The following is a 15,015-nucleotide window of genomic DNA, read 5'->3' on the forward strand; positions in this document are numbered from 1 at the left end:
TAATGCCCCTATCCTACACATCCCTGAACACTATAGGCAATTTAGCATGGCCAATTCACCTAAGCTGCACGTCTTTGGATTGTGGGAGGAAACTGGAGCACTCGGCAGAAACCCACACAGGCATGGGGAGAATGTGCAAACTCCTGTAAGGGCAGCAATGCTAACCACTGAGCCACTGCACCGCCCCTGTTGTTGCAGCTGTATAGGGCATTTCTGATACTGCAGCTGGAGTACTGTGTATAGTTTTGATCCCCAAGGATATAATTGCATTGGAGGCAGATCAGAGGAAGTTCACTAGATTCATTCCAGAGAGGAAAGGTTTGTAAAACATTGACCAGTTTAGGATTACGCTCGTTGTACCTCCCTCTGTGACTGAGCGTATGAGGTCAATGCTGGCTTTTTCATCTATTCCCTCCCTTGCTATTGTTCTGGTACCCAGAGCGCAGGCGCAGGGGCAGGAATGGCATGTGCTCGGAGCATGCTCAGTATCCGCCACGGGGCCAGCTCGAGGTGGAGCGGACATTTCGGGCGGCGGGAGGTTACATGGTAGGAATGGAAACCGCGGCGCTGCGGCCTGGCAGATTTATCAATTACTGGATGGCGGGGGGTCGGGGGACCTGACTGCCCAAGTAAGCGCAATAGGCCCTGCGTTTATCCTGCGAGCGGGCACAGGCCCCAGGGGAAGCGGTCTCACTGACCGCCATCTTATGAGAGGGAATGGGGGCGGCTTCCTCCCGGGATGAGGCCGGGTTACCCAGGCAACCGGCCGTCATCTTGGTAAAGGAACGACCCTGGTCACCGGCCGCCTGCCATCTTGGTGAGGGATTTTTTTTTCACAGTGCTGCCTTTGGTTTTTCCAGTCAGCGCAGGCATGTTTAAAAAAGTATTAAAATATGCAAAAAAATTCAATTTTTTTTTCTAATAAGCAATGTTTCCTTTAGTAATTTTCATCTTTTGGTTAGGTATTTAACACCTGCGATAACATATTTGAAATTCAATGCTGTGGATCTGCAAGGTTCAGAGTGGTCAGTTGTGAATTTCTGTCTAGGCCTGATAGTGGTACTGACACTGTCAACTCCTTCTACAGGCAGACACTCAAATCAGACATCAGATCAACATGTGACTGTGCCATTCAAATCACTGATTATCATTTGCTTTTGAATATGGAGGGAGACATGCTTGTCTGTTCTTTTTGACTACAAATGAAGCAATACAATGCACATTCTAGCGCTCTGTTATACGCAAGCAAAGAATAAACCTACTTGATTGATTATTTTCCATTCATGGATAGTTTTTAAAAAATACTTGTAGACGGTCGTTAGATTTTGTTTTAGCAATCTTTCTTTCAATTTAATTGAAAAATTTCCCCCCAAAAAATGGATTGTCCCTGGGCCCATATTTTCTTTCAGTTTGAGAAGCCGAAGTCCCTGTCCTGTTGCTCAAAGGAGCTGCTGCTCAACGCTTGGCGACACCTCGTCCCCGGCTGATGTGGAGGGGGGTAAAAACAATGACAGCTGATGCTGGACACCAGATTCTGGATTAGTGGTGCTGGAAGAGCCCAGCAGTTCAGGCAGCATTCGAGGAGCAGTAAAATGTGGAGAGGACTGGGTTACATTAGAGTTTCTTCTCCCAGACCACGCTCTTGGTCATGGTTCACCCAGCCATTTGTAAATCCAGGATCAGTGTTTGCCAAAGTAGGTGAGTGCTGGGAGAGTGGGGTGTAGTTTGGGATTGCTCTGGCTGGTGGTCTGTTTTCCATGATTCATCTCATGGCCAGGTGCCCCTGGAGTCAGAAGTGTATAGAGTTCACTGGTATGCTCCTTCCACAGCTGGAGGGCACCTTGGGTGGAGGGAGTCAGAGTGTCTCATGGATATTGGGAACAAATTCTAGTTCAGCTGGTAATGTTTAATTTTCCTATTTCGTGATTAGTTGCTGAGATTGGCTTATTTTAGTTTGATTGAACCACACGTTTATTGGAACAAGAAGGGAAAGGCAGTTCATGATAATTAGAGTGGTCAGTTGTGAATTTCTGTCTAGGCCTGATAGTGATACTGACACTGTCAACTCCTTCTGCAGGCAGACACTCAAATCAGACATCAGATCAACATGTGACTGTGCCATTCAAATCACTGATTATCATTTGCTTTTGAATATGGAGGGAGACATGCTTGTCTGTTCTGTTTGTGGGTAAATACACCGTGCTGCCCACGGCATGGTGGCACAGTGGTTAGCACTGCTGCCTCACAGCGCCTGACACCCGCGTTCAATTCCCGCCTCAGGCGACTGACTGTGTGGAGTTTGCACGTTCTCCCCGTGTCTGCGTGGGTTTCCTCCGGGTGCTCCGGTTTCCTCCTACAGTCCAAAGATGTGCAGGTCAGGTGAATTGGCCATGCTAAATTGCCCGTAGTGTTAGGTAAGGGTTAAATGTAGGGGTATGGGTGGGTTGCGCTTCGGCGGGTCGGTGTGGACTTGTTGGGCCGAAGGGCCTGTTTCCACACTGTAGGGAATCTAATCTAATCTAAAAACATCAGTGTGACTGGAAAAGGCACCAAAACACACACACACACACCTGAAAGCAGATATTCCAGTGCGCTGACTGTGTGGAAAGAATTTTATCCAGTTACTCGGCCTGCAAAAGCAATGCACCATTCACGGCAGGGAGAAACCTTACATGTGTTCTGTGTTCAAGGTTTTAACTGATCATCTGACCTACAGAGTCACAACGATACTCAGCACCATGGAGAAACCGTGGAAATGTGGGGATTGTGGGAAGGGATTCAGATCTCCATCTGTGCTGGAAATTCATCGACGCTGTCACACCGGAGAGAGGCCGTTCACCTGCTCTGATTGTGGGAAGGGATTCACTCAGTCATCCAGCTTACACAAGCACCAGAAAACTCACACTGGGGAGCGGCCGTTCACCTGCTCGGAGTGTGGAAAGGAATTCACTCAACTCACCCACCTCACCTCACACAAAGTTGTGCACTCTGACATGAGACCTTTTCAATGTCCTGCCTGTGACAAGAGCTTTAAAAGCAAGAAGAATCTATTGACACACCAGCGGGTTCACACTGGAGAGAGGCCATTCATCTGCCCTGAATGTGGGAAAAGATTCACTCAGCTGTCCAGTCTGCTGACACACCAGCGAGTTCACACTGGGGAGAAACCATTCATCTGTTCCGAATGTGGGATTGGGTTCACTCAGTTATGCAATCTGTTTGATCACCAGCGGGTTCACACTGGGGAGAGACCATTCATCTGTTCAGAGTGTGGCAAGGAATTCACTCAGTCTTCCAGCTTATGCAAACATCGGAGAATTCACTCTGGTGAGCGGCCATTCATCTGTTCCATATGTGGGAAGCAATTCACTCAACTCACCCACCTCACATCACACCAACGTGTTCACTCTGAGACAAGATCTTTTCAATGTTCTGAGTGTGAGAAAAGCTTTAAAACTAAAATGGATCTGCTAACTCACCAGCGAGTTCACAGCGGGGAGAGGCCATTCACCTGCTCACAATGTGGGAAGAGATTCACTCAGTCATCCAGCCTGCTGGCACACCAGCGAGTTCACACTGGGGCCAAACCGTTTACTTGTTCGAACTGTGGGAAGGGATTCACTCAGCTCACCCACCTCACTTCACATCAACGCGTTCACTCTGACATGAGACCTTTTCAGTGTTTGGACTGTGAGAAGAGTTTTAAAAGCAAACAGAATCTGCTGACTCACCGGCGGGTTCACACTGGAGGGAAGCATTCCCTTACTGTAAGTGTGGGAAGGGATTCATTCACCCATCCCTCTGGCTGAGAGAACAGCAAGTTCACATTGTGGAGTGATCCGTTTGTCAACTGTGTGTGTGGGAGGGATTCACTCACTATTTCATTCTATAGAAATTGCAGCAAGTCCACAAGTGATTCCAGGGATTGGATTCTGCTGTTTTTGCTGCTATTAGTCACATCCAGACTGAACTATATTCATTTTGACACTTGGCAGCTGTTTCAGTTTATGTTAATCATCTCCATAACTGGGCTGGAGTTTAATATGCTGGATTATAGGTTAAATAAATGAGCTTTTTGTCAAGCACACTGCTAAATTTCTTGCCTTCTCCAAATTAGAGGACACAAAGTTTTTTAAAATCCACTTAGAGTCATAGAGATGTAGAGCATGGAAACAGACTCTTCGGTCCAACCCGTCCATGCCGATCAGATATCCTAACCCAATCTAGTCCCATCTGCCAGCACCTGGCCCATATCCCTCCAAACCCTTCCTATTCATATACCCACCCAGATGCCTTTTAAATGCTGCACTTGTACTAGTCTCCACCATTTCCTCTGGCAGCTCATTCCATACATGCACCACCCTCTGTATGAAAAAGTTGCCACTTAGGTCTCTTTTATATCTTTTCCCTCTCACCCTAAACCTATGCTCTCTAGTTCTGGACTCCCCCACCTAAGGAAAATACCTTGTCTTTTTACCCTATCCATGCCCTTCATGATTATATAAACCTCTATAAGGTCACCACCAACCCTCCGACACTCCAGGGAAAACAGCCACAGGCTTAGTCAACCTCTCCCTATTGCTCAAATCCACCGATCCTGGCAAAATCCTTGTAAATCATTTCTGAAACCTTTCAAGTTACACAATATCCTTCCGATAGGAAGGAGACCAGAATTGCACACAATATTCCAAAAGTGATCTAACCAATGTCCTGTACAACCGCAACATGACTTCCCAACTCCTATAATCAATACTCTGACCAATAAAGGAAAGCATACCAAACGCCTTCTTCATTATCCTATCTACTTGCAATTCTACTTTCAAGGAGCTATGAACCTGCACTCTAAGGTGTCTTTGTTCAGCAACACTCCTAGGATCTTAGTATTACATGAATAAGATTTGCTTTCCCAAAACGCAACACCTCACATTTATCAAAATTAAACTCCATCTGTCACTCCTCAGCCCACTGGCCCATCTGATTAAGATCCCATTATAATCTGAGATAACCTTCTTCTTTGTCCACCACACCTCCAATTTTGGTGTCATCTGCAAACTTACCTTCTTTGTTCACATCCAAATCATTTATATAAATGACAAAAAGTAGTGGATCCAGCACCAATCCTTGTGGCACTCCACTGGTCACAGGCCTCCAGTCTGATAAACAACCCTCCACCACCATCCTCTCTCTTCTACCTTTGAGCCAATTCTGTATCCAAATGGCTAGTTCTCCCTGTATTCTGAGATCTAACCTTGCTAATCAGTCTCCCATGGGGAACCTTGCAAATGCCTTACTGAAGTCCATATAGACCATGTCCACCATTCTGCCCTCATCAATCCTCTGTTACTTCTTCAAAAAACTCAATCAAGTTCGTGAGTCATGATTTCCCACACACAAAACCATGTTGACCATCCCTAATCAGTCCTTGCCTTTTCAAATACATGTAAATCCTGTACCTCAGGATTCCCTCCAACAACTTGCCCACCACCAACATCAGACTCACTGGTCGATAATTCCCTGGCTTGTCCTTACGACCTTTCTTAAACAGTGGCACCATGTTAGCCAACCCTGAGACTTCACCTGTGACTATTAATAGTACAAATATCTCAGCAAGGGGCCCAGCAATCACTTCCCTAGCTTCCCACAGAGTTTGAGGTTACAATTGATCAGGTCCTGGGGATTTATCCATGTTTATGTGTTTTAAGACATCCAGCACTTCCTCATCTGTAATATGAGGAATTCTTAACTAAATCCTCAATTTCTCTAGACATCCAGCATTCCCTTCACCCGAACAGGAATATACTGACTCTGGACTCTCGTTATCTCATTTCTGAAGGCTTCCCATTTTCCAGCCATCTCTTTACCTTCGAACATCTGCCCCCAATCAGTATTTGAAAGTTCTTGCCTAATACTGTCAAAATTAGACTTCTTCCAATTTAGAACTTTTAAAGTTTTAGATCTGATCTTTTCCATCACTATTTTAAAACGAATAGAATTATGGTCACTGGCCCCAAACTGCTCCCCCATGGACATTTCAGTCACCTGCCCTGCCTTATTTCCTAAGAGGTCAGGTTTGGCGCCTTCTCTAGCAGGTACATCCACATACCAAATCAGAAAATGCTCTTGTACAGACTTAACAAATTCCTCTCCATCTAAACCCTTAACACCATGGCAGTCCCAGTCTATGTTTGGAAAGTTAAAATCCCCTACTATAATCACCCTATTATTCTTACAGATAACTGAAATCTCTTTACAAATTTGTTTCTCAATTTCCTGCTGACTATTAGGGCATCTATAATACAATCCCAATAAGGTTATCATCCCTTTCTTATTTCTCAGTTCCACCCAAATAACTTCCCTGGATGTATTTCCGGGAATATCCTCCCTCAGCACAGCTGTAATGCTATCCCTTACCAAAAATGCCACTCCTCCTCCTCCCTTGCCTTCCTTTCTATCCTTCCTGTAGCATTTGTATCCTGGAACATTAAGCTGCCAGTCCTGCCCATCCCTGAGCCATGTTTCTGTAATTGCTATGATATCCCAGTCCCATGTTCCTAACCATGCCCTGAGTTCATCTGCCTTCCCTGTTAGGCCCCTTGCATTGAAATAAATGCAGTTTAATTTATTAGTCCTACCTTGTTCCTGCCTACCCTGACAGTTTGAGTTGCCTCTGTTCTCAACTGTACCAGTCTCAGATTGATCTCTTTCCTCACTATCTCCCTGGGTCCCACTCCCCCACCTTACTAGTTTAAATCCTCCCAAGCAGTTTAAGCAAACCTTGCTGCCAGTATATTAATCCCTTCCAATTCAGGTGCATTCCCTTCTGGTACAGGTCACTTCTAACCCAGAAAAGTTTCTCCCATACACCAGCTTCTCAGCCACGCATTCATCTGCTCTATCCTCGTATTCCTACCCTCACTAGCTCGTAGCACTAGGAGTAATCCAGGTATTATTACCCTCCTTTTTAAATTCCTGCCTAACTTTCTATATTGTCCCTTCAGAATCTTATCCTTTTCCCTTCCTATGTCATTGGTTCAATGTGTACAATGATCTCCTGCTGGTCCCTGTCCCCTTTGAGAACACTCTGCACCCTCTCTGAGCAACACATCATTCTGATATTTCGCTGCTGGCCACAGAAATATCTGTCTGTGCCTCTGACTAGAGAGTCCCTAAACACAATAGACCGCTTGGGTTTTTCCAAAAACCAACAACAGATTCATGGTCATCATTAGCCTCTTAATCCCAAATTTTTATTGAATTCAAATTCCACTATCTGCCATTAACGATTCAAACCCAGGTCCCCAGAACATTACCCGTGTCACTAGATTAACAGTCCAACAATAATACACGAGACCATCACCTATCCTGCAAACAATACTTGCCAATTGTCTCCCCAAGCCTGGCCATTGTTCAGATTTTGTCACATATGAATATGTACTGCTGCAGTATCTGTGGAGTCATGAACAGCGCTGCATATTGTGCAATCATTGGCAAAAGTCTCCACGTTTGACTGAATGCTGGAGGTATGGTCATTGATGAAGCAGCTCAAGATGATCCGTCCTAGGACACTATTCTGAGGTACTCCATGCAGTGATAACTTGGAGCGGAGATGACTGAGCTCCCACAACTACAACCATCTTCCTTTATACTCAATATGAAGTTGTTGTATTGTTGGGTCTTTTCTCAGTTCATCTTGTCCTCATTCGGAACTGGAAAGGAACAACTCAACTGAAAGATCTCTCTTGTAGTCGGGATGGAGCAGGAGTGCTGAGTTCAAAGTGGTTAAATTTTTTTCTTCTGTTGAACGATCAAGTTAAACTCTAGAAGGGATGGAGGGTTTGAGCTATTGGAAGAGGCTGAATAGGCTGGAGTATTTTACCTGGAGTGTCAGAGACTGAGGGGTCATTTATAAAGTTTATAAAATCATGAGGGCCATGGGTAGGGTAAATAGACAAGGTTTTTTTTCCCCAGGGTGAGGGAATCCAAAACTAGAGGGCATAGGTTTAAGGTAAGAGGGGAAAGATTTAAAAAGGCCTAAGGGGCAACGTCTTCATGCAGAGGGTGGTGCCCATATGGAATGAGCTGCTAGAGGAGGTGGTGGAGGCTGTTACAATTACGATATTTAAAAGGCACCTGGATGGGTACAAGAATAGGAAGAGTTTAGAGGGATACAGGCCACATGTTGGCAAATGGAACTAGATGAATTTAGGAAATCTAGTTGGCATGTTTGAGTTGGACCAAAGGAACTTTTTCCGTGCTGTACATCACTATGACTTGTATTTATATAGTGCTTGTTACATCTTCAGGATGCCCCATAGTGTTTTACATCAAATGACATTCTTTATAACAGTGAAAACATTTGCAGTGTTGGAAATGTCGTTCCCACAAATTGAAATGTGATTCTCACCAGACAATCTGCTCAATGATGTTTGTTGAGGGATAAATATTGAGCAGTTCATAGAATCATACAGTACAGAAGAGGCCCTTTGACGCATCAAGTCTGTATCACCAAGGCTGTAGTAGTCCAACTTTCCTGCACTAGGCCCATAGCCTTGAATGTTATAAAGAGTGTGAGGCTATCCTCCCAGGTTGTGCATTCCAAACCTCCACCATCATCTGTGTGAAAAGTCCCCTCTAAACCTTCTGCCTTCCACTTTAAAATTAAGCCACCTTGTTATTGACCCTTCAGTTAAGGGGAACAATTGCTTTCAATTCACCCTGTCTATGCCCTCATAACGTTAAACATCTCTATCAGGTCCTCTTCATCCTTCTCTGCTCCAAAGAAAACGACTAACTCATCCAGAGTGAAAAAGTGTGGCACTGGAAAAAAAACAGCAGGTCAGGCAGCATCTGAGGAGCAGGAGAATCGATGTTTTGGGCATAAACCCTTCATCAGTAATAAGTGCAGAAGAATCGACGTTTCAGGCATAAACCCTTCACAAGCTTCATAAACTAGCTCATCCAGTCTCTTTCCATAGCTAAAGTGCAACATCTTGGTGAAAGAAAAACAGAAATTGCTGGCAAGACTCAGCATCTCTGGGGAGAAAACAGTTAACTTTTGAGTTTGGTGACTCTTCATCAGCTTTCTAGTTCACCAGTGGCAACTCCCTCGCCCTTCACCTCACGAGAACTTTAACAGCCAACATAGCTGATGGGGCTATAGTTGAACATCTCCTCTGAAAGACAGGACCTCCGATAGTGCAGTACTCACTAACTACTGCATCACAATATCACCCTAGATGTTATGTTCATGGTCGTGGTTGTGGATTTGAATGCTCAACCTTCAGATTCAGAGATGAAATAATTACTCTTGATTATTTCAGTTCCCACATGTTTTCTTACTCTCTTGGAAAATTGTAAAGTCTGGGATTCATAAATGTCCAAAAAGGGTGTTATAGTCATCGGTGATTCTAAAATTAAGAAGGTTTGCTTCGACTGGGAAACAAAAGCTGCACAGACCTCCCTAGATTGGAAAGAGTTAAAGAGGATGGAGTTTCTCATCTTTTCATGGTAACATCAAGCTAAATCTTATCTGTGGGAATCAAATACAGTATTTTAGTATATTTTGAACATTTCTTTGGAAACCAGCAGAATTTGACATTGAATACTAACTGTAAACTTTCCATGTAGATGGTGTACAGGGAAAATCCTGGACATTGTCAATCTGCCAGCACAGAAACCATGCTGTGCTTCTCAATACACTGAGGCTGCAAATGGATTGAGTCTTTTAAACATGACCCTAGTGAAGATCTTCCCTGTGACGGCAAGGAGAGAGATGCCCTAGCAGTTGTTACAATTCCCTCTAAAACCCTTGCTTTTCTACATAATTTTCGCAGAAACATACTCTGTGGAATGCATCCCACCCTACATATGAACACTGAAAATGGTAACTGAAATAGACCATTTGGTCACTTAAGCCATTCAGTAAGGTCATTGTTGAGCTATTGCTTTTTGCATTCCACATTGCCATCCACCCTCAATAACCCTGGACTTGCTTGCACAAACAAGAATCTAGGACCACTGTCAAGAACCACCGTTTCAAGGGCAGCCAGGGATGGACAATCTCAGCCAATGTCCATATCCTGTGAATTAAAAAACTCCCTTACGTCACAACATAGCACCACAGGTAGGAAACTGTCATCGGCAAATTTAGCTAACATGCTATTGCTTCCCTCATTTAAGTAATTGATATAATTTTTAAAAAGTTGAGATTGCAGCACAGATATTTGTGAGACTCCACTCCTGCCAAAGACCAATTTATGCATGTGCTGATTTTTTTGCCAGCTAATGAATCATCTATCTGAGGATGATATGATTACAAGTGGGTTTTCTTCAGGATGTGAGATGACAATGGATTTAAAGACAAGAATGCTAGAACCAGAGGATGGAGCACCGTTAGCAACATCAGCTAACGTGGGAAGGTCGGATGCCCAGTAGTTTAACAAGAATATGGTTGATGGATAGGGAGATGGGTCTCATGAACAAGATGAGGTCTGAAATGCAGGACAGCAATTAGGGAAAGAGAAAGATACAAACTCAAAGCAGACACAAAAGAATTTGGAGGCAATTTGGCTCAGTGGACTAGTGGAAGAAAGGAATGTGGCAGTGGCAACTGATTGGATAGTCCCAATCATACTGACAAAGAATTTTATCAGCTCCGTGTACTTGCTCTTAGAGGTTAGACTGGAGACAGGTGAATGGGAGGTCGTGGCAAAAGGATCTAATCTGTATCAGAAATTTAATATGATCAATGTGTTTAACACAAATTTAACTTTTACCCAGGATACCTTTGAGCTTAAAATGGCACTGTTAGTGGCAGGCTTTTGCCTGAAACATTGATTTTCCTGCTCCTCGGATGCTGCCTGACCTGCTGTGCTTTTCCAACCCCACTCTAACCTAGACTCTGATTTCCAGCATCTACAGTCCTGTTAGAGGCTCAATGAACTTTCCTGTGTACTCACCTGAGTTCATTTAACAGGAAAGCTAATTCAATTCAGTTATATGCATCCTATTATCTCTGTGTTAGACATGCTTCATTATTTCTCCCATGCTTACATTACTGGGATAGTATGAGAGAGGGTTCGTACAAACTCAGAATTACACAAGTGCTCAAGAGGCTATTGTCCTATCACAGCGGAGCTGACTCTTCAAATAAGCATCATTACCTAATGTCAACCTGCTGCGATTACCCCAGTAAAACATCTCTCAAAGTAAATGATTTACTTTTCCGAATGAGAACCCTACTTTAATGAAGCTCGCAAAACATTCCTATGTCCAGGTCGAACTTGAAATTGACAGTTTCTCTTCCTAGTTCCAGGTCCCAATTGCCCATCGACTCTTGACAACATGGCAGCGTTCGTGATTGACAGTGAATCCAGACCAATAGAAATAAGGGGCGGGTTTGGAGGACCAAGTCCGCACGGTTGGTCCTCCAACCAATCGGAACCCGTACAAAATCACATGATCCAGGAGGGCCGTGCAGGCGCAGTGCTCCCGTCATCGAGAAGGGTTGACAGCGCGAAGCTTTGGAAGGGCGAAGCGGTGAGGTGAGAGATTAACGAGTATAGTAATGAAGCTATTGTGAATCCGGAGGTTTCACGAGCGCCTGGAAGTCCTCTAAACCCGAATTAGAGACTGCAGGTTCCATATTCGAAAGAAATCGGGAGTTGGCTGCGGGTCTCTTGGGGGGGCGAAAACAAGCCTCTGTCGCCATCTTTGTTGGGGGACAGGATTTAGTGAGACGTGTGTGCAACGGCCATCTTTATATGGGGCTAGGTGCAGCACCGCGCATGTGCAATCTCCCTTTTGCCACAAAGTGAGGAAGAATGATTTTACACACAGCCAAATCAAACCAAGAGAAATGTTTGTCACTTTTAAATTTCTGTTCTGGACGGGCTTTTACCAACTCTTTTCAGAGCAGGTTGGGTGAGGAAGAGTTATACACTGGAGATAGGGAGACATAAGATGATGTTTGATAAAGTTAAAAATCACACCACACCAGGTTACATTCCAACAGTTGGAATGTTGCCGACTATAACCTGGTGTTGTGTAATTTTAAAAATTTGTCCACCCCAGCCCAACACCAGCTCGTCCACCTTATGTTTGACAAAGCAAGTTTGATTGTTGTAAATTATCTTAACCATATGCTAATGTAGTCAGTGAGCACAGGGATGACAGATGAACACAATTTAACATGAGAAATTATGATGGCAGCATAGTTTTGGGTGATCTCACATTTCTGTGTGGGGATGAGGTGAATGTAAGGGACTGCAAACAGTTGGGGCTGACAGGGACAAAGCAGAGAACAAGATAGGACTGATCAACTAAACTGCATTTACTTCAATGCAAGAGCCGTAACAGGGAAAGCCGAAGAACTCGGCATGGTTCGGAACATGGGCTGGGATTTCATAGAAATTACAGAAATGTGGCTCAGGGATGGACCAGACTGGCAGCTTAATGTTCCAGGATACAAATGCTACAAGAAGGATAGAAATGGGGGCAAAAAAGCAAGGGGTCTGTGGAATTTTTGATAAGGGATAGCATTACTGCTGTACTTAGGGAGGATATTCCTGGAAATTATTTGGGTTGAACTGAGAAATAAGAAAGGGATGATTGCCTTATTGGGATTGTTATTATAGACCCCCTAATAATCAGCAGGAAATTGAGAAACAAATTTGTAAGGAGATTTCAGTTATCTGTAAGAATAATAGGGTGGTTATGGTAGGAAATTTTAACTTTCCAAACATAGACTGGTATTGCCATAATGTTAAATGCTTAGATGGAGAAGAATCTGTTAAGTGTGTACAAGAACATTTTCTGATTTAATATGTTGATGTACCTACTAGAGAAGGTGCAAAACTTGACCTACTCTTGGGAAATAAGGCAGGGCAGGTGACTGAGTTATCAGTGGGGTAGCACTTTGGGGCCAGTGACCATAATTCTATTAGTTTTAAAATAGTGATGGAAAAGGATAGACCAGATCTAAAAGTTGAAATTCTAAATTGGAGGAAGGCTCATTTTGACAGTATTAAGCAAGAACTTTCAAAAGCTGATTGGCGGCAGATGTTCGCTGGTAAAGGGATGGCTGAAAAATGGGAAGCCTTCAGAAATTAGAAATCAAACGTCCAGAGACATTATATTCCTGTAAGGGTGAAAGCAAGGGCTGGTAGATGTAGGGAATGCTGGATGACTAGAGAAATTGAGATTTTGGTTAAGAAAAAGTTGTAAGCATATGTAAGGTATAGACAGGATCGATCGAGTGAATCCTTAGAAGTGTATAAAGGCAGTAGGAGTATACTTAAGAGAGAAATCAGGAGGGCAAAAAGGGGACATGAGATAGCTTTGACAAATAGGGTTAAGGATAATCAAAGGCTTTTTATAAATACATTAAGGACAAAAGGGTAACTCGGGAGAGAATCAGGCCTCTCAAAGATCAGCAAGGCAGCCTTTGTGTGGAACCACAGGAGATGGGGGAGATACTAAACAAGTATTTTGCATCAGTGTTTACTGTGGAGAAGGACATGGGAGATATGGAATGTGGGGAAATAAATGGTGACATCCTGAGAAATGTCCATATTACAGAGGAGGAGGTGCTGAATGTCTTAAAATGCATAAAACTGGATAAGATAAGATAACTGGTTGAGATGTTTGTATCGTCGGTAGTCACAGTGGTGGCTGCAGTGCCACTATTAAAGATGGTAAGGAAAAGCCAGGGAACGAGAAACTGGTGAGCCTGATATCGGTCGTGGGCAAGTTGTTGGAGGGAATCCTGAGGGACAGGATTCACATGTATTTGAAAAGGCAAGGACTGCTTCGTGCATGGGAAATCATGTCGCAAGAACTTGATTGAGGTTTTTGAAGAAGTAACTAAGAGGATTGATGAGGGCAAAACGGTGGACATAATCTATAGGGACTTCACCAAGGCATTCAACAAGCTTCCAATGGGAGACTGGTTAGCAAGGTTAGATCTCACGAAATACAGGGAGAACTAGCCATTTGGATACAGAACTAGTCTGAAGGTAGAAGACACAGGGTGGTGGTGGAGGGTTTTTTTCAGACTGGAGGCCTGTGACCATTGCCACAAGGATGCTAGGTCCACTACGTTTTGTCACTTATATAAATGATTTGGATGCGAACATACGAGGTATAGTTAGTAAGTTTGCGGGTGACACCAAAATTGGAGGTGTAGTGGACAGCGAAGAGGGTTACCTCAGGTTACAATGGGATCTTGATCAGATGGGCCAGTGGGCTGAGGAGTGGCAGATGGAGTTTAATTTAGATAAATATGAGGTGTGCATTTTGGAAAAGCAAATCTTAGCAGGACTTATACACTCAATGGTAAAGTCCAAGGGAGTTTTGCTGAACAGAGACCTTGGAATGCAGGTTCATAGCTCCTTGAAAGTAGAGTCGCAAGTAGATAGGATAGTGAAGAAGGTGTTTGGTATGCTTTCCTTTATTGGTCAGAGTATTGAGTATAGGGCTTGGGAGGTCATGTTGCGGCTGTACAGGACATTGGTTAGGCCACTTTTGGAATATTGCGTGCAATTCTGGTCTCCTTCCTATTGGAACAATGTTGTGAAACCTGAAAGGGTTCAGAAGAGATTTACAAGGATGTTGCCAGGATTGGAAGATTTGAGCCAAAGGGAGAGACTGAATAGGCTGGGGCTGTTTTCCCTGGAGTGTCAGAGGCTGAGGGGTGACTTATCGAGGTTTATAAAATCATGAGGGGCAGGGATAGGATAAACAGACAAGTCTTTTCCCTGGGGTGGGGGAGTCCAGAACTAGAGGCCATAGGTTTAGGGTGAGAGGGATAAATATGGAAGTGACCGAAGGGGCAAAGTTTTCACAGAAGGTGGTGCGTGTATGGAATAAGCTACCAGGGGAAGTGGTGGAGGCTAGTACAATTGCAGCATTTAAAAAGGAATCTGGATGGATATAGGAATAGGAAGGATTTAGAGGGATATGGGCCAAGTGCTAGCAAATGGGACTAGATTAGGTTAGGATAGCAGGTCGGCATGG

The 15,015-nt window shown here is 43.9% G+C and overlaps 2 protein-coding genes across 12 annotated transcripts in view; one reads left to right on the forward strand and one right to left on the reverse strand.

Moving 5' to 3' along the window:
• The window catches only part of LOC140457217 (uncharacterized), a 132,294-nt gene that overhangs the window by 111,022 nt on the left and 6,257 nt on the right, over nt 1–15,015 (reverse strand). The gene's annotated exons all lie outside the window — the stretch shown is intronic.
• Nucleotides 1–15,015, forward strand: part of LOC140457204 (uncharacterized) — a 62,814-nt gene that overhangs the window by 22,668 nt on the left and 25,131 nt on the right. For 2 of the 11 annotated variants that reach the window (XM_072551273.1, XM_072551277.1), the window contains exon 1: nt 11,449–11,543. Coding sequence is in view for 6 of the 11 variants with exons in the window: in XM_072551276.1 (XP_072407377.1) it covers nt 2,673–3,809 (1,137 nt within the window). In the remaining 5 variants the exon portion in view is untranslated. Of the gene's footprint in view, nt 1–466; nt 547–852; nt 4,067–11,308; nt 11,544–15,015 lie in introns of those variants that run through there. The other 9 variants (XM_072551276.1, XM_072551271.1, XM_072551278.1 and 6 more) reach the window with 9 other exon arrangements.

This window comes from Chiloscyllium punctatum, chromosome 31, assembly GCF_047496795.1.
Source record: "Chiloscyllium punctatum isolate Juve2018m chromosome 31, sChiPun1.3, whole genome shotgun sequence".
Classification (NCBI taxonomy): domain Eukaryota; kingdom Metazoa; phylum Chordata; class Chondrichthyes; order Orectolobiformes; family Hemiscylliidae; genus Chiloscyllium; species Chiloscyllium punctatum.